At 41.0% G+C, this 26,375-nt stretch overlaps 1 protein-coding gene across 1 annotated transcript; it reads right to left on the bottom strand.

Annotated features, from left to right (window-relative positions):
* Positions 1-1,639: 1,639 nt before the first annotated feature.
* ALG14 (ALG14 UDP-N-acetylglucosaminyltransferase subunit) lies at positions 1,640-21,392 on the bottom strand. The gene is made up of 4 exons (XM_054286075.1): positions 21,235-21,392; positions 18,892-19,043; positions 14,668-14,790; positions 1,640-1,892 (listed from the first exon to the last, which is right to left on the bottom strand). Exons 1-4 carry the CDS (start codon positions 21,365-21,367, stop codon positions 1,662-1,664), a joined length of 639 nt encoding a protein of 212 aa, XP_054142050.1. The 5' UTR covers positions 21,368-21,392; the 3' UTR covers positions 1,640-1,661.
* Positions 21,393-26,375: the final 4,983 nt, after the last annotated feature.

Raw genomic sequence — 26,375 nt, 5'->3', positions numbered from 1 at the left:
AAGTCATGATAAGATAGTCCTCGCTTTGGTTCAGGGGAAAAAAGCCCTTGGACACATCAGATTTACTTCAACCAAGTCATTTTCAAGGACCTCAGTATGTGCTACACAACGTCCTTCTCACACAGCCTTAACCTATTAACTGCTCTTTAATTTCAGACATAATCTTGGTTAAAACCCACAAAACTCCCTGTTCTCACATGTGACCACATCAAGGGACTCTGCTTATGCTGAGGATTATTAAGCCTGTTGGACAGGTTGTAACAGCTGGCTTCCCCACAGGGCCTTGCAATATCATGACAGCAGTTTTCTGCACAATGTTTTCTGATGATTTCTAATGGTTTTCTGCATGAAGCAGCCTATTCCTCTGGACCCTTGTTTCCTAACAGCAGGAACTATGGTTTCTGTTGAGCTAAATTCCACCCAGTTCCCTACCAGAAGAGCTGCTGCAATGTTTTGCCATCTGACGCTGAGAAAAAGCCCTCCCTGAGTCTCCTCATGAGGAGCTGCTTGGGCTCCACCAGAGGCAGGCTGTGCTCTCTGGAGGGCGTTTCTCCTCTTCTTTGAGCTTTTCTCTTTGTTTATGTTTCTGTAGCCAGCCACAGAGCTCTCTGTGTGTACAGATGACAGATGTGTTTACATTGCCTTATAGGTGGGATAGTTGTAGAATTACACTTTGCCAGATAAATGTGAAATGCTGGAGTATGCTTTCAAACGTTTACTGCCAACAAGATTCCTTTTAAAAGCTGTTCCAATGTACAGGATACCATTTTTCATGGCAAAGTCTTAAGTATAAATTGTACTGTTCAAAGTAAGGTGCTTAAAATGAGAAAACAGGATATACTGGAAGTCAAATTCACTGTATCAGGAAAAGAGGGAAACTGTTCTTTCCCTCATTACTGATTTTTTTTTCTCTATTTCAGAGCTTGAACCAGTTCAATTTCCCCAACTGACAGTTTTGCTCTGTTTGATGTAGATTTGGTAAGGCTTTTTGCACATAAGCTTTGAAGAAATTCTTCTTAAATGGGTAAGTATTGTGCCTGTAGCATGACACTTGTCACCTTTTTATTCATCTTAAGAAGTGAGCAACAATTTTCAAAAGGTGCACAACAGATTATAAGGACAGCCTTGACAAGACCAGAGGGAAAAATGATACTTGTTTAATGCTCTGGGGGTTTTGGAAGACTGTAAAGTACAAACTGTCATGAAGCCAGCTTAATATAACTGTTTTCTTTATTCTCTAAGGATCACAAGGGACTTCACCACTAGCATGAAGGAAGTAAAATCTGTTGTGCTAGAAAAAGACCTTGTTGCCTGCAATTTTAAAAATGACACAAAGTTTCCTTACAGGAAATGTTACATTCATACAAATTCCCATATTTATTTGTAGACAAGAATTACCATTCACATAGCAGAAAAACTAGATGAAAACAGAGACAGGATAGACTTAGAGCCAGTGTGAGTGATTGGCACACAGATCTACATGTTAGCAATAAACATAAATACACACAAATTTTACTTAAATGTAGAGAAATCTTTATTGTCTCATTTTTAAGTACCAGCCTAATATAGTAACAGGAATTCTGGAAAATAAATTACTACAGGAATGCAAGTGAGGAGCTTGTAGAATCTATTTCAGGTAAAGTTTATCTTGTCTTCTGTTGTTACACTATTCGACCAAGATACACTGACTTGGGATATTTTTTCTTTAGATCAGGCCACTGAACAATGAAATAATCTGAAAAGTAGTAAAGAATCTTTCCAGACAAGGATAAAGTTTCCACACGGCAGATGCTCTCTACATACACAATAATTGTTCTCTTTATTCGTAGAAGGCCAAGAAGAAAAGCAGATAAACAGACAGGAACACATGTTCCTGGTCCATTGCACAATATCTAAAAGAGATGAAACACATTACAAAAGTAAGTAATGAGTTTTTTCATACAGCAAAGAATTAAGTGTATATTGATTTAGCATTACATTTACACAAAAAATAGATTTCAAAAAATATATTTAAAAACCCAGAAAAGGCAGGTGAATATAAAAAAATAGGAGGGGCAAACAAAACACATTGCTTCAAAGTACCAAATAATACCATATTCAAAATACCATATTTTTTTACATGTTATGAAGGAGAAAAAGACCTCTGAGATGGCACAGTTATTTCTATGAAGGAAAAGTTTACAATTCCTTGATTCATGGGTCTATAACCAAAACAACTTCCACTCTCACTCACAGCTTTGTGTTATGTCAGTCATTAAATCTGTGCACATAATAAAGCCAAAGAAATTTAATTAGGATTAAACCTGGGATCCAGTTATAAACCTCTTGAACCTTGGCTTAAGTCAGTAAAACACTTAAGAGTTCATTAAAAGTGTGCTGATGAATTAGGACCTTCACAAGAATCTATTAGCTGATATGTGTGACTAGATTTTATTTTTTATTTTTAATAAACACTAGGAGACAGTTAAAAGCATACAGAAGGAAGGAGTTGTGGTAAAAACATGTCATGTCCTTCGAGCAGAGATCTCAAATTCACTTATAAATGTTAACAATAAAAGAAAGTACTCTTTTAATTTTAGACATTGTTCAACTGAAAAACAGATTGCTTAAAAGTAAAAGGCTGAAACCAGGGTATATTAGGCACTCCACTTGGTATCCAAATTGATTTCAGGCAAGAAATTTCTTACTAAACTTAAATAATACCATGTAATCAGCACTTTTCTGCACAGCTGGGGTTACATGGAAATAAAGAGTTCTTTTATAAAATCATGGCCCTATACCCCATAAACTCACTTTTTTTTTTGTTCCAACTTCACCAGCTTGTGAAAGATATTATACTGGTGGGGGGAAAAAAATCTGAATTTCTGCTTCAAGGCTGTAACAATTAGTTCAGAACATTTCCTTTCTGCTTCATGGCAAGATCCCACTGATAATCTGGTTAGAAGCACCTTGCCTCAGCAAAAAGCAGCAACAGATTTGGAGTTCCAAATTCTCTCAACTATTCTCTGCCTTGATTATAGCCCCAGAAATACAGCTTGGGGATGTGATGACTGCAATGCTGTGTTTTCTGACCAGAATCAACAGACTGTAATACTGTTTCTAAAAATGTTCTGATTTTATTGTTGATCTCAATTGAACTATTTATTAATGCAAGACTTTGCTGATGTTTTCTCAGAGTCCCTTACAAGTAACGTGCTGTATGCAGTTTTAATCTGGAAGTTTTAGGATATCAACAGCCACAGCTACTTGAATTTGAAACTTGCAACTATGTACTTATTTTGTATGAATTTTGTATTATATAGGTCAGAAGCTGAACACATCATCTTTACATCCTAGAGTTTTGAAATCAGAGAAGAATACTGTGGTTTCAAACCTCCTGCTGAACCTGATTAAAGCACATCCACACTGGGACCTTATAGCCTACTCTACAATCTACTGAGAATGCAGATCTGTTTTTTGTACATTTGGCTTGGTGAGTAAGGACACAAACCAACTACACATGCTGCCTTTTTGCATTTCAAAGAAACTTTTCCGTATCTGTAAACTAAATAATGCATTTTGCCATATTTCCTGGAAAGTTTGATTAATTTGCATGAATGTTGGCTGTGATGCTGGTACATGGCTACTGACATGTAACTTAAGGCATGTTTAGGTATCTCTGTTGGTAATAACATTTGTTTCTGTACTGTAAATGTAGGCATAGGAAACAATTTGTTCTGCTGTGTCTGCAGGCAAAACCCACCAGCATCCCTGCAGAAGTTGGCCTGTTCCAGATAAGTGCATAAGAAACACCCAAAGCCCCAAAAAATGATTTACTGGTTATTATTTTTGTGAGTTGAATATACAGTCTAACTACTGATTTCCTATTCAAAATCTGGTTTTAAGGGAACAGACCAAAATGTGCACCACTGCTGAACAGAAACTCCACTTTCCCCTTCCTCAGCAGAGCTACCTGGAGTAGACATATTGTTCTATCTTCACTGCTCCCTGGCCCTTTCTCCATTCTATTGCCATCCTTTCCCCTGTCCTTTCCTCAGTGCCATCCTTTTCCACCAATTCGTCTGTACTCTACCCAATCCTCTGAGATGTCTCCCACCCATCCTCTCTTTCCTTTTGTTTTGTGATCACTGGTGTTCATCTCTCTTTGCATCCCTGTTCTCAGGCACCCTTCCAGCTGTCTTCCTTCTTGAATAGCTCTGCACTCTTTTAGCCTCTACTTACAATGAAAGCTCAAACACTGGTCCCTTACTTTCCACAGTGTGACACAAAATATACCAATACACAATATATAGTTGTGGATATGACTTAGGTCAGGTAGCCATCCTAACATTCTACTGGGCCCAGAAGTTGAGAACTGTAGAACTGGTTTTAGAAAAAGCTGAATTTTTACAGTCATTGTCTTTATTGAGCCATAGACTTCATCCTACTTCTCCCCTTTATTAAGCCTGGCCAGCAGCTCCATTCCTTTTGGTATTTTGGTATTCTTGTGTCTAGATGCACACATAAAGGTAAATGCCACAGTGAATTCCAAACTAAGTGTACTCACAAAAGATGTAATGAAATAAGAATAAATTTGTGAATCTCTGTGTAGCTCTGAAGGCCACAGTGAGCTCTCTTATTACTTTGCTGAAGTACAAAACAGAAAGACAGCTATCAAAATTAAAATAGTAATAAAATACCTCTCCTGTATTCAGGTTTTGATATGATGCATTCAGTTTTTATTTTCTACTGACTGTTTATAATTTGTAAGCTGCCTCTCAGATGCCCTTTGATACACAGAAAAGTACTTGCATGCAGGAAAAAGGATCAGGAAGATGATGGACTTGGCATCTTTAAAAAAACATGGTCTGATCATAACTCATGTCCTCTGCTCTTTCCATTTCCACACATATGAGTTCAAAGAGGGCAAAGCAGATGTGGCTCTATAGGATTTCTGTATGCAAAATGCTCATATAATACTCTGGTATATAACTCTAGATGTTCCTATCCCAAAATGTTTGGATTTAGGAACTGGCCATGAAAAAGACTGTTATAAACCTGCTGAAACCCACCAGCAGATCCCTATCTGAACTGGTGGCTTTGTTCTGTAAGTCAGAACTAAAAAGTGACCTTCAGTTAACCTTCAGTACGTGTCTACAGGCATGTCCTGCTTAGAACTGGTGTAGTTGCAATTGCAGTGGCAACTCCTCTCCAAAAATCTGGTCTGACCAGTCCAATTTACTCTCTCTCACACTGCCAGCAGGAAGGGAAACCAGTGGTCCTTCTGCTTGGAGTCCAACATCATAAACTCTTCAAGTGTCATCATACACTCTTCAAGTGTTTGATGTACAGGGAAAACTTCAGAGAAAACAAATATGTACATTATAAAGACAAGGAACCATTGCAGAAGGTGTAAGGTAGAAATGTTGCTGTTCAGCTCCTGCTGTACACAAACTGGAAAGGATGATGGAAAGGAACAGAATCACCTACAGCCTTCCTCAAAGATGAGAAGGTGAGCAGTCCTACTAGTGAATTTCAAAGCACTATTTAAAAGTAAATTTTGGAGAATGATTGATGTCTTACACCTTGAAAAGACCAAGGCTTTTGCTTTTCCCCACCAGCAGAATGCCAGTATCTCCCATGGCAATCACCAGTATTCTCTGGGGAGGAGGCAGGCATCTATTGGACAAGGGACCAGGCCCTCTACAAGGTCAAGCAGCTATTGAGGGTGTTTCCCTCAAGCATCTATTTACAAACAGCATTTGCAAATGTTGTTTCCCTCAGAAATCTCTTTCCCTTTATCTGTTTCCCTCAGAATCTATTTACTTCAGCTAAAAGGCTGCCTGTAGAATATTTGTGTTGCATGAGATATGTCTCTGAAAATCTCTGGGTTCAGCCTTCCTTAATGAGGCAGCAGAAAGGGGGAAAAAGGGGGCCCAAGACAATTTTTGTGTCACTTTTGTGACCTCTTGAGTTGCAATTGTCCAAGGACTTTCCTGGTCACCGGGGGTTCCTGTTTTGTTGCCAAGAAGCTGTAAGGGATTGTTCCAGAAGCCAGTGCTACAGGTCTCTCCACACCATTCATATGCACCTCTGATGCAAGGAAATGCCCAGCTCTCTGTTAAATTGGCTCACTGGCTGCCTGGGCTCACAGCTAGGTCTATAAACTAAGTCCTACATACTAAAATTCACTGCCAATTCAATCTAACCAAATTCCAAACAGTAAAAGAAACAAATCAAGCTGTATATTAATGGAGGTTTAAAAGTAAAGGATCAGAATACAACATTTACCTTCAGCAACTCTGTAAATCTAATTTCCTATTAACCACTTTTATATAAAAATGGAATAGTTCTTGCCTTTGTGCTTCAGATATTTTCCACAGCTGTTGAAAGAAAATAAGCTAAGCCAGCAGTCTGGGAACACTGGCACATGGCATCACTGCTGATAAAAGCTACTTTAGAGTTGGTGAATGCAGCACTGTAGCAGTGACATTTACCATGGAAAACACTGAAAGCAGAGCTTGCAGCTTCACTGGGATTAAATGTCACTGGCCAAAGCAAAAATGAGTAAAGAAGTAAACTTGTAGTTTCTCTCATAAGTACATAAACATACAATTGCTGTGTATATTTTAAAGAACAAGTGTTTACTTATGTTCCCAAAGTACAACAATCAAAAGGAGGACAATGTAGTCCCCCTCAATTTAGTAGAAAGTGGAAAACTAATTTGCAATTTGCTTTGCATAGGGAACTGGCAACACCTGCTGCTCTCCTTAATGACTCTGCAGAGATTGGCCTTTTGTCACCTGGTCAAGAGCAGAAAAGCTGCCCTGCTCGCTGGGGCTGATGGTGGTGTGGGGATGTGCATGTGTGAGCTGAAGGTTGTGCTGCTTAGCAGGCATGGGGCCACCTCCTGGAGCCCCTGTAGGACACTGCCTGGGCCTCCTTTGTTCTGGTAATGCTCCCTGCTCCTCAGTGCTGAGCACCTGGAGTCAGACTCAGGGAACAGGAGGTGGTGGGGATAGACAGCTAAAAGGGGCACAGGCAAGTGGAGTGATACAAAATGGACCAAAGCTGGGTTAGCTGAATGATCCAAATCTATGCAAGTGCTACCTTTTAACTGCTATGCAATACCTACTTTTTAACAATGTAGGAAAAACCTATTAGATATTCCTATGTTAGAACAATAATGAATTCTTTTGTTTGTGTGGTTTTTGTTTTGATGGGGGGAGGTGGTTGTTTTTGTGGCACAAGAAGAGAGAATCTGCAATGAATTAATTTGTATTCTGCTATGTAAATTACAGCATTTCACAAACTCATCAGCCCTTGCTTGGTTTTAATATTATATTACTATTTCAAAAACTTCACACTCAAATACTTATGCATGTTGAGAGGGAGTGCTTATGGAAACTTTTGCTCTTTAGTATGTCTGAAAATTCAAGTTTTGAAGGTTGAGAAAAATTAGCTTAGAATTGTTAATACTTTTTACAGTTTAAAAAAGGCAGGAACCTTATTATTGTTATTGATGGGGAGAAAGAAGAATTTCAGGTTCTGTTTGCACAATAGAAAGGTCATTAAACTACCTACTGGTTTATTCTTTTTGAAGAGTGAAGATGAGTGAAGATCTTATCCAGTTCACTTTCCTCCACCACCTGCATATAAAACCAGGTAAAACTTCACACCCTATTTTCTGTTTGAACTTACCTACAGAATGCAAGGCAGACAAAAAAAAAAAAAAAAAAACAAAACCAAAACTAGCTGGGTAGTCTGATGTAAATCAGGTAATTAAGGTAGAACTGAATTATACCTGGGTACACTTTTATCTTCTGCTGTTTAAATCACTTGAATCATCAGGGGTGCAAGAAGGTGGTTCTAGTGTCCTACAGGAACAGCTTGTGTTTGGGCTGTAGCACTGCCACGGAAACTTTCCTTGTTCCCCTCTGGATCTCACTGGTACAGTAGCTGTTGTTATTATCATACAATACAGCAGTAAGTGAGGTGCTCTTCAAAACAAGTGGAGACATGTGTGGTCCTACAGGCAGATTACCTAACCAGGATAAATAAGATTAGTGAATGCCAGAGTGAGGGAGAGAGAAGTGGAAGAGCAAGGACTCTAAATTAGTACACTACACAACTGGGCTCCTCTTTGTTTCTGAGTGTTACTTTCATCATAGAATGAAATAGATTGGGAAACATCACCTTTGATGCAGCTCTCACTTTCTAAAGGTTTGGGGAGAGACAGAAAAAATCCTACCTAGTGGATTTTTTATGGGGGAAAGGGAGAGCTTCTGCAAACCCACTAGGAACTGGATGTAAGGTTTTAATTGTAACAGCATTAGGCATTATCACTCCTGCCTTCTAGGCCTGACCCAGGCTACCAACCCACTGTCCTCAGGGGCAAGAGACAAGGGAAGAGGCCCAGCTGATGTGATTTGCATCAGCCTCTGAATACAAAGCAGTGAGGGAACCTCCCAGGCCCTGGATTTCAGCAGAGCTTAGCTATGCATGTGGCTATTTGACACTGTAAAGACTTAAAACAGCTCAGGCCTGCTTGTGGGTATGCCCAAGGGCTTTACTGATGAAAAGAGAAGATATGATTGGGGTCATTAAGAGTGTCAGAAGTTAGGCAACAGCTTAGTGAGGAAGGTTCATTTGGATGCCTAAAGAAACATGCAGGCTTTAATTTTTTCTAAGGAGTCTAACCTTAGGCACCATACCTAACTGCCCCTGTATGCCAGGTGACAGGTCTGTCATTGGGATTAAAAGGTCTTTGGAGTGGTAGTTTCCATCAGCAAACTTCCCAGCCTAGTTGCCAAATGTAAAATGAGAAGCATAGAATGATCAATTAAAAATAATAATAAATGACAGCTGTGAGACTGGTACTAAGGCTAAAGTCTGTGAAATTGTTAGTGTTGCTTATTAAAACATTACATCAACACCCAGGCTGTCAGTGGGACCAACAAAACAAACATTGAGTCCTTTGAGAAACTGTGGGAGATGGGTTGGTTAAAAAAGAACAAGCTTACCAAATCAGATACTATGTGGAGAATAAACTAACTCCTTACCTACATTACTATGGAGTGGGTATGTGGTTTATTGCTGCTGACAAATTAGTAGGAAGTAGAGGAAATTTGACTTAGTGTAGATGAAAAAGTTGGTCATAAAAGAATTCAGTAAAAAACTTTTGCCAAGTAAATTAAATGGTAGTTAATTTGAACTACATCTGAACTACATCTTTACCTACAACACTAGGAACTATCTGGCTTTCAGCAATGTCACCTTGGCTGAATGTGAACCTGACCACAGTCTCTTGGTCACCATGAGAAATACCATCCAACCTTTTAGAACCTCTCTACAAATAATTTTTATATCTCCTCATATAGAAAGTACTGCTTGTTCTAGTAGCCTGCTTCTACTCAAAAGGAGAAATTAAATCCAAGGACTTTCAAATATACTCATATATGTTATTACTAGTGGTCTAAGTTGAGCCTTTAATTGCAAATCTCAGTGTGTCTTTCATTAATCAGACATTTGTTTAACTTCAACTTAAAAGCAGTGTTTTAGGTTAACTAAAACTGATATTTAAATGTTCATAAAACATCTCTTGGGCTACTGCCTAATCCCTGAAGTTGGTATAGCAAGAATGTGCATCAAATACCTGCCTGAAATATCTTCACAGTGTAAGACCTAGAGGTGTTGGCACTCTGTCCCTGCATACCAGTGGTTAGATTTAGCAAGACTGTTATGCTTTATAACATACAAGAAGTGTGACCAGGGTGTGCATTAGGTTCATAATGACCCTGATAGCTGATGAGTTAAGACTTTTACGTCTAAAACTGCCTCCTTAAATCTAAGCTAAGATCTCAGTTCATCTTTACTGCTGCTCCTGTCCTCCCTGTGAAAAGCAGTGTCTATAGGCAGTTAATTAGCAGTCACAGAAAGGGCAGAGCTACAACAAAGCTTTGAACCAGCTGACTGGAATAGCTCCAGATGTTTATCTGTGCTCAGCACAGGGTAATTCTGCATTGGGGCTGCAGGGAAGCTGTACACAAGGTAGGAGGGGTGAATAAGACTCATTTTCATCAACACTGACAAGTTAAACAAATTTTGATGCCTTCATTTTGTTTTCTTTTTGGATGAAAAAAGATTGTATTGCTGAAGTTCTTAATCCAATGTTCTCACTCTTGCTTATTTTGACTGTTTTGATCAGAGAAGAACATTAGTAGATCAGACGTACAGTCTGGTCCAAAGAATTATAAACACTTTGGAAAGATGCAGTGTACAAAAGAATGCAGCAGATAGTTCTAATATTGCATTATACAAAGATCACTTGTTATAAAATGAATGAAGAAAAAAATGCCACCACCCGGATTTTGTAGCTTTCCACAAAGTTCCAATTAGAACCATGATATAAGGGACAATAACTTACTATTTGTCACAGTAATTTGTGAGAGTGTTATGAACTTAAGGCATTTTGGGCAAAGCACAAAGAATGGAAAATCTCAGCTAAATGAAATAATGATCTCCTTTCATTTAGCTTACTGTGCAAACACTTCTGTAACCAGAAGCTGCCTCAGTCACTTTAACCAGTCAGGGGGTCAGGCATGTGCGATGGGATGTGCAGTCATAAAAGAAGAGGTGATTGCTCCAAGCATGATCAGCTGTGCAGGTTTCAGGCTCCTAGAAAGAAGTTTCATTCTCATTCTCTGACAGCAGAACATGTACTTGCTGTGCAAATGTGCAAACTTACTACAGACTTCCCACAGGAAGGAGGCCCTAATGTGGGAGCACTGCCTTGTTAGCCTCATTTAACCCAGGTTTTCCCAAATAGCAGTCATCTGAAAATATCTGCTTATTTCAGGCTCTGTAGAGCCCTGAGGCAGTGGGAACTGTTCAGAAGAGTCCCTAGAAAAGGAAAAAAAATCTGGTCCTAAGGGTCCAGGATGTGCAATCTGTTAATGAATGGAGCTTTATGCAGAATTTCTGCACAACTGAAATGTGCAGAAGGTGAAATTTAATTATATTAAAGGATAGCAAATCACTGACCCAATTACATAACCCATCTATGGCTGAAAACGAGGACTGGATACAATATTTTGCAGCTTCTGCTGTATGGTAGGGGCACATCCTTCATTTTCAGTTTGGATTTCAGGTATGCCAGAATGAGCAGGGTAATCAGGATCCAGACAAAAGGCTAGATCACCTGAAAACTTACTTGCAGGCTTGGCAAACTGGCCCAAAGACAATGGTTGTGTAACCAGCAAGAGAACTGAAGACCAGTTTCCTTTGAACTCGCATCTACTGACTGACTTCAAGCATATTAAAGCAAAGATGTAACTTTAGTTTAGTCCTTCTTGTATATCAAATGATCTATGTAGGATGCAGTAATTTTCTTTGTCCTTGGAACAGGACAAATCTCTGTGCAGCTTGTTTAATTTTCTATAAATAAGAAGGATTTGCATCCTTTTCTAGATAATAGATCTTATCTTATTCTAGTTTTATGTTTCTTTTTAGCCTTTCTCTCAAATGAAGACAACAGAAGTCTCTCCTCTCTGACCAGCTGCCTGTTTTCATGGTAGGAATTTGCAATCTCTGAGGCTGCATGCTAAATCTGGCTGCAGCTGATGAATGGTTTTAAAAGCTTTTCTGGGGGAAGGTGGGTGTAAGCAGAGTGTGCTGGCACAAGCCTTTCCGTCCCTGGAATTTTAGACCTTTGTATAGGAAGCCTATCTAAGGCAGATAGATGTTATAAAAACTGCTCACCATACATTCACCTGCAAAACACACTGATATTTACGTTTCTGTAATTCTTGGCTGTAGAAGCACATGATATTTACATTTTTGTAATTCTTGGCTATAGAAACACAAGCCAATCATCACTTCTGACATCTTAATTGTTACTTGGCTTAATATCTCTAAAGGGACTTAAGCTGCAGAGTGCAGATGTTCATAACTCAGAAATGGCCCTCTTGAAGATGATCTCAAGCTGAACAACTCAACTGACTTTCACATTTCCTAAACTCTCTGGAGGCCCACTTCAAGTGTGGGTAAAGTCCTGCAAGACAGCAAAGATCTCCTGGGAGTTGTTCAGTTCTTTCTGAACTTACTATCTTGATGAAGGGCTAGATGGAACTGATTGCTCAGGAAAACTGATGCAAGAAGCTTTGCCAGATCAGTGTGAGATACAAAAGGGACCCAGTGCTCATCAAGTAAAGCACATATCAAGTGCTCATCAAGTAACTCCAGTGCAGCTGGGTTTGCTGTTTCTCTTTTGCAGCTATTTGCGCTCCACAGACAGGCTTAGGTTGGCGTAACTACCATACCTGTACCAAATCTTGCCTTTGTGCACCCACTGGTTTTGGGCTCCCTTTGCAGTACATTTCTTGTCCTGCATTTCTTAACCACTGCAACACTTCTGTGTTTCTCTAGCTTTAGGCTGCCTACAGAAGACTTCAGTCATTGCTTCATATGTACACATATTTCTGACAAGCCTGAAAGCAAGTGTAAGGGTTTGGGGATCACTCATACACACAAATGACTTAGAAGCAAGGCTGTCTTTCCCTCCTGCAGTTAAACAAGACCAGTGTCTATGCTGAAAATGTACAACACCCATGAGCTCTCCTGTTTAAAAATATGAAGCTCTCAGCATGATGTAATACAGTGCTTGTTTCTAAACTCAGTTGTTGATTTCCATGCCAAAAGTTATAGATGAACCTGTGAGTGCCAGCATTTATCCCAGCCTAGTTCTAGTTCTTTGCATTACTAAGCATTACATTTTGCTTATGAGTTAGTAGAGTGAGTTTCAAATCACTGCACACATTTTTGTGGAAAGGCAATTAAATACTACCAGTCGCCTCACATACCATACAGTCTTTTCACTGGCAATGTGAGGTATTTTAATCCCTGAAACAGTCTCCTTGGCTAAGTGTTTTAAAATCTTTGCAGCTCTCTGAGATATTATATTTCAGAGAATTCTTTAACTAAGATACACGTACAAGTAGTAGTATGTAAGCAGCTTTCAAGTGGTACATGATTTGTCATAATGCCAGGGATGCTTCTGCCAGCTGCTATTTTCATTGATAGTAGCACCTGACAAAAAGTAATTGGGGTTTGCCCTCCCCTCCAGCTCTTTAATCATGGATAAAGACTCTTTGGGTCTCATTTTGAGACAGGGGTTACTTTAAACACTGCAGTGGGCTTAAAGGCCTTGCTAAAACCTATCCTTAATTTTACAAGCACAAGTGTTTTCCAAAACGTTTGTTTGATAGCTTATCACAGTTATCAGCTCCAACACCATTTCTAATAACTGTGTGTAAATCCCTCTGTCACTTTAAATTCCTTTGGTAAACAGAAAACATAGAATTAGATTAGTAACTTCCTGCTTCCTTTATTAAGCTACACAGTGAGATTTTTCCAGTCAATTTCTTTTGCAATATGTAAAAAAATACTTAACTTAATACAGTGGTGTAGCAAAGTGATTACTAAAATAGTTACTCACATTTTTCTGTCTGCTCATGTCAACAAACGTGACTATTATGATTGCCCCAATCAAAACCACTGTAGAAAGAATAGCATGCCACCTTCTCCCCTCTCTCAGTTTTATCTCCAGTTTTCAGAATAGGTTTGAAAAACAGCAACTGCAAAAACCCCTACTTCTGTTGCTTTGCACACTAAACTGTTTGAAAAGTCGAGCAAGTGAGAAGCTTTTGATCTGACAGGAACTGACCAGTACTATTGAAGCAAATGAGATCACATTACTCACAGCAGCCTCTCTAAACAGTCAAAATACCACAAACTTTTAAAAGCCTCTTTAGAATTAGCCATGCAGTTCACAGAGGGATTTAAAAATAGTCTCCTTACAAATATGTGTGTGTATAGATGCTACTACTAAATTATGAAAAATACTTTGTAACTGCACTAGTTTTTACATGTTTCATTTAAGCATTTTAAACCTCATAAAGTATTAATTTGAAATTCTGCTGAACTAATACTTTTTAAAAAATCTTCAAGTTTAGATTACTGACTCCTTAAGATGACAACTCTAGCAAGAATTCAGCTTACTTAAGTGTGTGGAATATTTTAAAATAAATGTAATTAGCATGAGAGTGCAGTTTTCGGAACAGCTTGAAAAAGCTACTGAAGTGCTGAGGAGTTGCTACTTCAGCGGTGATGCTTTTTGTCATTAGATGAGATGACTAATGTCAGCCAAAGACTAAATAAATATGCATTGTAGCTCAGAAGTCCATGTAAGCACAAGAACTGAATCTGTATATATTTGTGCTGGTCTGAACCTGTCTGTGCCAGACTGGTCATACCATTTTAGAAGCAAGTCCAGCCAACAGGATAACCAGGCTTTCAGGCATAGTTTGTGCTGCTGCAATCCTGAAGAGATACTATCAGGAAGCAGCAATCTTGTTTTTGCTGGCTCTACCAGCATAACAAGGGAGTGACTTTGTGAAGGTACTTGCAAACTTTGCGAGGGAAAACTGGTATTTGCTATTCTAATTCACCAGCAGTGCAACCTGTTCTTGCTTTCTTGATGTACTGCTGCTATATTTAATTTAAAATTAAAAATAGTTTTCCTGTGAATTATAAACCTAAGCATACATATGAGATGCAGTCTGCATATGCCAAGTGCTTTTATAATGCGGATTAGCAAGTTCTCAATAAATTAACATTTTCTTTACCTACCAAATCTGGTTTCCGTTTGTAGGTCAGAGGGAGGGAGTAAAGTACGGAGTACAGTGTTGTTAGCACAGAGGAGACCCAGGACTGTCTGACCTCCCGGCTCCTGGGAATGCGATCCAGGCTGAACTGGAAAAGAGCACGAGTGGAGCTGTTACTCTCCTGACAATGCTGTGGCTCCTTCTTGTTAAATCTATCTGTGCCAGCCTTTTCCCCCTTTCCTTAGTCTAGTTTGGGAAGGTTTGTGTATAAAAAGTCCACAGTGCAGCACAGAGACACACGAGAACTGGTGGCTGTTGTTCGGTGCTGTCTCGGCTTCCCCGAGCCCCGGCAAGCCGCAGCAGCAGCGCCGGGCGAGGGCGGCACCTCGTGGGCACCGGCGGCGCTCGGAGCTGCCGGGCGTTCATTGACACTGCGGGAAACGCGCGGCTCTGCTCCGCTGCTGCCCGCCCAGTGCCAGCTAACGCCTACAAGCCAGTATCACCACCCTTTAAATGAGTACTCCGTGAGGAGTCTAAAGATATGCGCAACACACATTCAAATGCAAAATATCTGCGTAAAGAAACAGGAAAGAACATCTTATCGTTAAGTAAAAAATAGGTAAAGAAGTAACTTTCTTTGTTCTTTCCCTAAAGGAAGATTATTCATGGTGTGTAAAAGGTATCAAATCAATAAAGCAAGGATGATTCCTTTTGTCTTGAAGGCCCAGGAGCAGGGAGCAGTTGTTAGGCTGCCTCCTTCCTTGCAGGTGCCCTTACCTCAGTGGAGAGGAGCTGCACCTAAGAATTATTGCTGTGGCAGAAGGCACTCCTGATGCCAATGACATTTTGGCCTGTGTAAATGAAAGGCAAATGTAGTGGCTGCAGTGCGGTGTTCAGTGATGCTGACATGTGGATAGTGGTTGTTACCTCACTTCACATGGGGGTGAGAAACTCTAAACACTGAAAATTGCCCAGTTACTTCATGTGCACCTTGCTAATTGTCACAGCTTAGTCCTGGCGATTTGTGCCCCTGAAAGAGGATGTTAACAAAACCTGTATGGTAAATACAAACTACAAATCTGTCTTGAACAGCAGTAACTGGGATATTTTTGATATATTAAGTGGAAAGAATTTAAAAAACCCCAATATTTGTAAATGCGGAATGTTAATTTTCTCGTCTGAGATTATCCTGTTTCATTGTGATATCTTTCTTCAATAGCTGTGATACTGGAAGGCATTAACAGATGTTACAAACTGATTTTTTAATGTTTTATTTGCAGGTGTTGAAACTCTGATTGCATTACTCTGACAACAGAATATGGAAAGATAAACATACCCCCTGCTCCCTATTCAACAGGTTTCTGGTTATCACTGCCTCTGTTTCTCAAAGCTTTGGATGAGTTCAGATGATAAAAAGAAATGCTCTAAGTGGAGTTTAGACCTTTGCATAGTACTCAGCCCTGCAAGAAATATGGGTATGATAAAGTGGTTTTAGGCGGATCAGGGTCCAGTGGAACTATTCAGATGAACCTTCACTGTAAGAATGGTGTTAAAGAGCATTTGACAAAAAAACTGTAGGTGATTTTCATCATCATTAAATAACCCAAATAATTTCAGCAGAGCTTGGGAGGAACTCCAAACAGTGTCAAAGCAGGAATTTACTTGGAGAGTTCAAGCAAAGATCAAGATGATTTTATCTATGCTTTTCAAAAACTATGGTGGAAACTCTGTACATCAGTGTCTATGTCATGTTAGGACTTCAGTCCACACATCAAACAACTCCTAGGTATTAGAATTAGAAACCAGAACTGGGGGGTTTTGTTGTTGTTTGTTTGTTTAGAAGCCACTGCCAGATGCTTCTGTAATCCCAGCCTCTCCTCTCATTAAGTGCTGTCAATGTTCCAAAGGTACATCCTGTATATTTTGCTGGAACACTGCATAGTATGTCTGACACCAGAAAAAGATTTCTCCCCTATCTACTATGGTGTCATATTGTTGCATCTTTTTTTTCTTTACATCTTTAGTGCACTCAGAATCTTTTTTCTAATTTGAAAACAAATGTTCCAAACTGGCAAATCTGTAATGTAATTTCAAAACCAGTGATGTTGTCCTTTACCTAGTTAATGTTGCTTTGCAAGGATGTAAGGAAAAGCTAGTGGAAAACTGCAACTGCTGTGAATTAGTATAGTATTCTCAGCTGAACATATTGCAAAGAAATTGAGTTTACATAATTCTTTTTCATTATGAGAAATAAGATTTCTTAGCGTAGTACCTCTCATGAAATGGAAAAGAACATATGGTCAGAAGAGGTTTATGTAAAGGTTAGTTAATCTGGTTGCTCATCTCCTGTACCATGGGGGGGTATAGGAATTCATGTTCTTCACTAAGTTGTTTCTCTGCTGCTAGAGTATGTTGCCAGCAGCTGAAACAGGTTCTCTATGAGCATAGAAGGCTCCTGAGTGCCAGCTCTGGGGGCATCCATGTGGAATAGTTGTGGTTACAGGTGGGGAGTGATAGAGAACAAAGAGACCAGTGAATGCAGGACCAGAGACTTTTCATAGGGCCATTTTTTAGTTCTTTTTTTAAGAGGCTTAGTGGATTGAGGTGCAGCATTTTTCTTTTTGTAAGCAAGATGCTCATTCTGGCTTTCTTTCCTTCTGCCTGAATAGCTTTTAAAACAGAGCTAGACCACAGGTCAAAAAGAGAATTATTTGGAGGGTTGAGGAGATGTGTATGTTTAATTTTCTCTTACATCACTGGTTTTCTGTTACATCATTATTTTAATTTGTCTTCCATCTGGTCCCTAGTTCTGGAAAAATCTACTTCCTTAACAGGATGAGGAAGGGAATGACCATGTGTTGAAGCATTCAGACTTCTCCCTTCCACTTATGCAAAGCTTCAAGAAGTTACTAAGACATAATTTTTAAATGTTTGATGATCTCCAGTGCCCCCAATTACAAAACACACAGAGTGTGTGTGTGTGTGTGTGTGTGTGTGAAAGCACACTCTGAAATTTAGCAAATATATGTTACAGGCATGTGATATTTACTTTCCAAAATTTATCTTTCATTTTCACTCTAAATACTTTTGCTTAGTAGAAAGAGAATGGCCAAAGAAAATGAGCATCTGTTATCCAGACATCAACTCACATGCAGCCAAAAATGCTCCTCTGGCTTTCAGTGTTGAGGGAAAATATAACTACAGGATCTGTTAGTAGTTGGAGAGGTTATAAAAGAGAAGCTTAGCAAAAATAAGTGATCTATGAAAACCACATAACCTTTTAATGCTGAAAATATGTGTCTTTAGGAATTCTAATAATTTAGGGTTGGACATCCTTCAGGTAAGTGAATATGACTGTGTGAATGGCTATTTACCCAATCTGAACAGGAAGCACCTCTGGTCACTTTAATAAACATTCATCCTTGGTGCACAATGAGATGTGAAAGTTGCAGTAAACAAACTTAAAAATACCATTCCTTAGTGAGCCTTAGCAGCAGTTGCTAAATTAACAGGGTTTATTCTGAAAGTCATTGCTACTGAGTCCTACAGCCTTTTGTCCCAACAGCACTGCTGAAAACAGTGGAAGTGCACCATATGGAATCAACACCATGCAAATAATTAATTTACTGTGTGTTGCACTATTTGCTCAAAAGAACCTAATTTTTTTGTAGCCAGAACATTCATTTCCATTGTACTTATTCCACTAAAACTTTCTACTAATTTCACTGGATGTCAGATCACACTTTAAGTCAGCAGTTATGCTGCTGTCTGTTAATCATACAGCAAACGAGCTGAAAGCAAGCAAACATCTGAGAAAATAATAAACAAGATATTTTAATGATTTTTTCATGAGTTTTAGGAGTTCAGCATTTGCTCAGGTCATCAGCCAGAAAACTGACATTCAGAGGTCTTGCATCCCTTTTAAACAAACATTTAATACTTTATTTTAAAAATGCAACCAAGACATAGTCTAGAAACATACAGAGCCAATACAATTTAAATTAAGGTTTTCTTAGATAAAATATTTTTATATCTAATTTCTTTCAAAAAAACATTATGTGTCACTGAGGGAAATGCCAAACTAAAAAAAAAAAATCCCCTCTGCAATATTTTTGCCCCAATATTTTACAGCTACAAGTAACACTTCAGTGGCTAGCTGGTATAAATGTCCTTTCAAAGAATCATTTCCAAATTGCCTTCAATTAGAATGTCAAGATAATTTTTCTTACGTGAGTATTTAACAAGTTACCTGGGACTCGGAGAAGGTTTCAGCCCTTTTTTGTTCAAAAGAACGAATTTTAGCTTCACTCATCTTATCTGAGTCTGCCAAAACATAATGTCTAGGAGAGTATGACTCTGACAAACAGCTGAGTAATCTCAGGATTTCTGTTGTGTGCCCACCTGTAAAACAAAGCAAACTGCAATTAGTGTGTGAAAAATGTCATAACTTTCCATTTCTTCAGCTGAATCAGTCACTTTTCATTTTGAAGCACATGAGTATTACTACTGCCAGTGAGAAAGTATTTTCTGAGAGTAAAGATTCCATCAGAGGATGGCTGAGACTGTTTACATAACATGGAGGGAACTCAGCTCCCAGGGAAGTGGTACTGATGGATGTTTTCCAATGAAATGGGATTGAACCAGGGTCACACAGGAGTCTGATGTTTGTGTTTCATGTCCTGTACACAGTGCAGAACAACCAGGCACAGAGTGACACTGCTCTGCACTCAAAGGCCACCCCATGGGCCATGGCCAAAATGCAGCTGGACAGGATCTGGCTCAGGGCTGCACCTTGGAGGCAGAACTGCCACTGACCCTGCCCTGTGCCCAGTGCTGTGCCCTGCCAGGGCAGGGGTGTGCTAGCCCAGCTCATCACACTGAAACCAGCCAGGCAGCCACAGCAGTGTCCCCCTGCAGCCACAGCAGTGACAGCCACAGCAGTGACAGCCAGAGCAGTGTCCCCCTGCAGCCACAGCAGCGACAGCCACAGCAGTGTCCCCCTGCAGCCAGAGCAGTGTAGCTGCTGGCTGCTGACAGAACAAACAGTGCTGCTTCAGGCACTGCTCTGAGCACTGCCCTTGAAGAGGCCTTCACAACCTTCTAACTGCAGGGTCACTCTGTCCCAGAGCTGAACTGGCACCAAACCAGAGAGCAGGGGAGGCTGTACATACTGGGCTTTTTGGCAGCTGGGTAAATTTTTGGTTTTTTTTGTCATTTGAGTTCCCTGAAAAGCAGATAGAAGGATATTGTTAGAGTGGAAGGGGGGGGAGAAAGAAGATTGTGTGTGTAGGTGAAGTGGAGCAATCTCACCTTTCATCTGCTGAACTGCATCAGACCAACATGAAACCAGACCCACAAATACATCATGTGTTGACTGGATGTGGTGCTTTTGTGGTGCTTTTTTGCAGACCAAAACCAGTAAACTGCACGTATTCCTACTACCTCCTGGTGTTCAGGGTCACTGGGCTCTCAGGAGACCTTTGCTGCACAGGTGAAACACTCACAGCTGGTGAACTGACAGCAAGTAGAGTTTGCACTAGCAGTGCAGCATTGCACTAGATTTTGCCACCTTTCCATACAATTTCATGTGGTATTTTTCAGATATGTTTGGAGATATTTTCTCCTGAGTGGTGTTTGTTAAGATTTTACAAATTTTAACGCAATCAGCTGAGCACTCACAGAAGAGCAGGAGATTTCTACTTACAATCCTCAAAGAATAGGCTTGAACATTACGTGGATCTTAACTGACATGTATTATTCCATCTGGTAAGCTTATGTACAGTGGAACTATTCTTTTATTACAGACGAACCAGATGCCAAAGGACTGAAGGAAAAAACACACATTTCCAGCCCTAGTGGATGTAAAGATGACCTGAAGAATTATAAACCTGCCAGTCAAACTGAAATGCAGAGAGATCTCAAGATTATTACTCAGTTAGTTGGTGTGCAAAAACCAAAGGGATACTGAAGTGCTGAAATCACAGCTGACCTGTATTTGTCAACTGCAAATTTGCAAATAAATTTTTGGAGGTAAATTAATTGCCCATCAACTCTGATAACAAGGTAACAAGGAGTAGCAGATGTGTATATCCCCTTAAGCGAGGTGTGACATTCTCGTCTCTGAGGGATCCACGTGTGACTTGTAAGCAGATCACAGCACCGCGGTTTGGGTAGATTGCAAATGCCACGTGTGTGAGGGGCGCGCCAGTGCTCGGAGCGCCGTGCCCGGCATCGCCTCGGCAACCTGCAGCCAGGCCGAGCAGCTGCACGGCTCAGTCCCGCACCGGTGCTTTCACCGTGACCTCAGTGAAACGCGCAACAATGACTCAAATGGAGAACCAAAACACCCAAGGGCAGGCGGCAGCCCCGAGGACACCCGGCCCGCCCGGGGGCACCACAGGAACTGCCGAGGCGGGGCCCCAGCACCGGCTGACACACGTAACCGCGACTACAGCTCCCGGCATGCACCACGGCACATGGCAGCGTTACCCTAGCCGCTCATCGCGCTGCATGCCGGGACTCGTAGTTCCAGGAATCTGGAGCGGCGACTCTAGGGTGCCGCTCGCTCCCGCTGGCGGCAACCGCCACTCACCAGAGCCGGCCACCACCAGAAGACTGAACGGAGGCGTCCGCCGACCGCGACGCCTCCTATCCAGGAGCACCAGCGGGACAAGCAGTGAGGAGAGGAGGAGGAGCAGGACCACGACGACGGGCAGCTCCTCCATGCCCGTCGGAGGCCACCTCTCGCGGAAGCGGCAATGGCACCTCCCCCGTACGGCGGCCGGCGCGGTTCAAACCTCCGCGCGCTCTGAGCGCGATGGTGGCTCCGGGGGTGGCAGGGGCCGCGGACGGGCGGGCGGGGCTCGGCGGGCCCGGGACGCGGTGATGCGGCGTGAGGGGCTCCCCGTGTGCCCGCCCGGTGCTCCCCGCGCTTCCGAGCACCCGCTGCGCCCCAGCCGGCGTTTCGAAGCTGTGAAATACCGCCGTAAGCACGGGGGGAATGACGGCCCGCAGGCCGAGCCTGTCGACTTTAGCACGGGCTGCAGGAGCCCAGAGAGCCCTGCCGGCTTTAGCGGGGGCTGCAGCGGGAGCCGAGAGGGGCCTGCCGGCTGTGCACGGGCCGCAGCGGGGGCCGGGGGCTGCGGCGGGGGCCGGGCGCTCCGTGACGCGCATGGATGGATGGATGGATGGATGGATGGATGGATTCCTGCGGGAGCATGACTGCTGTATGCACTGATACTGATGCAGGTATGTCTGCTTACATGCAGCTGTAATGGTACACAGCCTACAGTAATGCGTACAATAAAGAATATTAACGTTTCACTGCCTGTCGTGGTTCTAGTTTTCATTCATGGTAATACTTCAGCTTTTCATTTCAGTAAGAAGCGTGGAGCAGCAGATCAGCGCTCTTTCTGCCTTCGTCAGCATCCAGCCTTTGTTAGGAGAAAGCGGTGATTCAGCCCCTGGGCTAATCTCAGATGCGACGTGTGTTTGCTAGAAAGAGTAATATTCTGCATGTCATGATTAGGAAAGAGTTTGTTCATCATTGTCCTTAAATTATCTGCCAGGGAGCAAGGCTCTCCTCTTGGCCAGTGAATCAGGAGCTGTGAACTCTGGAGCTTTATGGAGAGGTTTGATGCTACTGCTTTATGGGGTGAGTTGTCAAACACATGAAACGTGAGAGCTGTGCACTTGTACCTCAAGTGTACAACCACAATGGATCAAACACATTGCAATTCTGCATCTCCCTGCCATGGTTTCTCTGGCTGTTTTTTTCCCCTCTTACTCCTCCTGAAAGAATTGCACTTTTTGTGTCCCTACCAGCCTTGGAAGCTTAATGTTTCTTTCTCATTTTTAACAAAGGTGTTCCAATTGTGGATTCCAATGGTTATTATATATCTTAAAAGTAAAAGATACAAGCTCCACCAATCCTTTGCCACCTTAGGATCTGAAGTGAGTCTTTGTGATTCATGCTTCACAGCTCTACAGATTGTTTTTTTTCTTTATGTCACTGTGACATATAATTTTGCAGTTGCTTTAAGCAGAGGGTATTAAAAACAGTATTACTATGGTGAGCTTGTCTTCCACCCAAATGAGTAACCTCACAAAAAGTATTTCACTGCCTAGTCATTATTGACATTTGGAAGCAACAAGGTTTTAATTAAAAGTTCTGTTGATGATGCATAAATTTCCAAAATTCATTTTGATTTCCACTTAATTAGCTACATAAAACTAATAAGTAGGGACAATAGAGGTGCAAGTCAATGACAGAACAAAGTACCACAATACCTTTTCACGACATAAACTACTAGGTTAAAACAAGACAGTAAGTTCTATAGACAATTCCAATACTATTTTTGTCTATGGTCATCTTTTCCCCACTTGTAGTCTCTTCAATGAAAATAAATATCATTGATGTAGAATTTATCCCAGTTGCCACAGGAGGTGTAGCTAGCAATTGTTTTATTTAAGGTGGGTTTTTTTCAAGATTTCTCAAGATTTTTGCTCTTATTTTTTCCTATCATAAATGTTGAAGAACTGCTTTCCCTTTTGTAGTGTGACACTGCTAATCCTGCCTTTTCTCAGTAGGACTTAGGTGTACTTGTGTTTTCTTTCATCATGGCAACTCCCTGCTCCCTTGTTACCATGCTCTGGGCCTGGGAGACTTCAGTGCAACACTGTCAGCAGTTCTGAAGGGAGCAGGTTTCTGTCTGCTCCTCCTGGTGTGTGCTGAATGCTTGGCCAGGATTCCAGTCTGGGAAGTGCCCTGAGAAATCCTCATCTCAGCATCAGCAGTGCATAAATGCGCAGTTAATATGAAAGTTCATGTGAAATGCCAAGTTTAGCACAGCGTGGCTGTGTTAGCTCAGTGATGTGAAGCAGGTGAAGTGCAGGGGTCCATGAGGGAGGCAGTGCTTGGTGCTGATACTGCTCTCCAGTCTGCACAATCACCGATACTGCAGGTGGGTGAGTGGCCTGGGTGTGTGGTGCACTTGGTCTGAAAAGGCATCTGACAGAAAGTGGTGCAGGTGCAGAGGCTGCCTCTGACACCTCTGCTGCCAATGCAGGAAGTTAGCTTGGAACTTTTCTGGAGGAGAAATGAACCACACTTGTTCTAAATAATTGGTCACTGTTGTCCAACTCTGTAACTCTTGAATAGGAAAAAATAGATACGGTATTTTTTCCATGTACCACTTGTGAGACAATGTTCCAAAGAAAGACATGCTGCTCTCCTTTTAAATGTGAATATTCTCTGTGGAAGCCTCCTGGTACCTGGGGTGCCTGGCTGCTTTGAAATTTACACTGCTGGGCATTAAAGGGAACTGAGCAAAGCTGGCTCTTTGTGTTTCAGGTTCTTTTGTCTCCAACAGGAAAGGCTGTAATTGGAATATAAATAAAACCATTTTTTCCCCTGAAATGAAATGTAGACAGACAGCTTTGGCTATCTGGCAGTAATTCCCATTCTGAGTTTCCCTGTAAGTGATCTAACTCTTAACTGTTAAACAAGAATCTTTCCAATAAACTGAAATACACCTTATATTCATGATTTCTTAACTGGCACTTTGAATACTTGTGATGTTTGGGTTTTTTTTTTTCCTTCTAATTACAGGTTCTAAAATTACACCTATGAACAAGAGTGAGTGTACTGCTGTTTTCTAAAATGAGGTCATTTTTTCTCCTTTTGACTTAGAGTGCAGCTCCACAAACAGTTGCATCAGCACTACTGATGAGTAAACCAGCGAAATGGTAGAAACAACTGGGTGAGAAAAAGGGCAGGAATCACTTGGCCTTTGCTACTGGAAAAAATTGTAATGTGGAACCATTTATCATGTTAAAGCTCAGTAATTGATTTAAATGTATCTAAATATTATTCTTAGTTTCTGCATGATATTTTTATAGAAGTGATTCATAAGAACATATACATTACATAAGGAAACTTGATTGATTTTTTTTTTGCCAGAAGCAGTTATTTCTTTGTATGTGCTAATGGTGTTTTTTAGGAGCACTATGAGAAGTGGTGTGCCTTTGGATTAGGCAAAACCTGAAGACTTCTAACTGAGTTCTTCTTTAATATTAGAAATGCAATCTGTATCTGGAAGACTCTAGAAGAGCATTAACATCCTAAGTGTTATAACAAGTTCTGTGGTTGGGTAAGAAAGGTATTTTTAAATTAATCAGTGGAGTAGACCATTTGGGATCAACTGGAGACAAGCTACTGGCTGATCTCGCTTGAAGGAAAAATTAGGATGTTATCAGAGCCAGTGTGTGGCAAGATTTGTCCCTTTAGACAGCTGCTACTTTCAATTGCTTTGGGCAAAGTGCAGTCACACTTTCTTATGAGTCATTAGAATTAAAGGAATGTCATCTTAGAAGTCCTTATTTGTATTTGCAATCAATAGCAGCTGTAATATTTATGTTAACATTACAGTTAATGCTGTGCTTCCTGGTATAAGGGCACTTCTCATATATATTTCAGTCTCTTTTGTTTAGATATAAAAGTTCAGCACTTGCAAACACTTAAACAATGCTTGTGCTAAATACCAAAAAAGTGGAACCAAATAATAAGACTTATTCCATATTAAAAACTTTTTAAAATTTTCATTTTTTTCCCATTCACATTTGCTTTTCTTTACACTTTAATTTTCAGTGACAGCAAAGTGAATGTGAGTTTACAACAGCTTAATAAATAAGGTATCCTTCGCTCCTACATTTCTCTCTTGTTGACAATGTCAAGTTTTCTGAAAATAGTCTTTGGAACTGGGAGAGGAGGTTGTTTTTAGAAATTTGTTTGGGTCTAAATACCATGTACAAATTTAGAATCAAAGCAGCAATTTGTAAGGAGAATGTTTTTCTCTGGCAGGCACGAGCCACAGTGCCAGGCAGTGTTTCTTTAACCTGCTGCACCTGAGGTGTCTGGAGGGCTGGTACGAGTGCCTTTGATGACACACGGTGTTGTAACCATTTGGGTGCATTCTGAGGGTGCTTTTATGGAGCAGAAACTTCTGTAGTAGACACCACTGAAATGACATAATGCAACTTGTAATTGCTGGGTAGTGTGTTCAGGAGCAGTCCCTGTAATGTAATGTAAAATAATGCTCTTCTCTCTGTTCAAAAGGCCAGGAGAAAGAAGAGACTAAGGTTTCACTCCTTAAAAGTACTGAGTGGCCTGGAGGTCACTTGGGTGCCTCAGGCCACTTGGCCTGTAAAAATAAGGTCTTTTTTAAAACACACACCTAAAAATAGATGTGAAGTCTATTTTTAATCTCCTGGAAATCTGTTTTCTGATCTGTAATGTTAAATGAAACTTGCAGGATACTTGGGGGTTAGGATGTAGGATTCTCTAACTATTGACTGCTGCTTTTTGACTGGGATTTTCCTGAGCTTTCCACGTAAGCATCTGTAAGGAGGATGAAGAGAAATGCACATTGCTTTAGCCTTTCCTGGGTTCCTGCTGTCAGAAAACTTGACCACTGCTTGTGCAGGGAGATAGATGGGACCAAGCTCTCAGCTTGTTTTGGGTGCACAGCTTTTCCTCTCTCAGACTGAAGCCCAGGCAGCTGTGGGGCTGCTGCTGCTGTCACAGCTCTGGCTTTGAGTGCCCAGCCCTCAGCATGCCTAGGCTTGGGGAAAGGGCATCTCATCCCTCTGTGCTCTCTCCCTCCTCTCCTTATGAGCATTCAAAATGCAGCAGAACTGACACCCTCCTCTGGAAGGAAATGCTGCTCAGTTGAA

This window comes from Melozone crissalis, unplaced genomic scaffold (genome assembly GCF_028551555.1).
Source record: "Melozone crissalis strain CALT ecotype California unplaced genomic scaffold, PUWL_Pcris_2 ptg000045l_1, whole genome shotgun sequence".
NCBI classification, from domain to species: domain Eukaryota; kingdom Metazoa; phylum Chordata; class Aves; order Passeriformes; family Passerellidae; genus Melozone; species Melozone crissalis.
The sequence above is the reverse complement of the archived record's forward strand: the minus strand, read 5'-3'. Positions and strand labels throughout refer to the sequence as shown.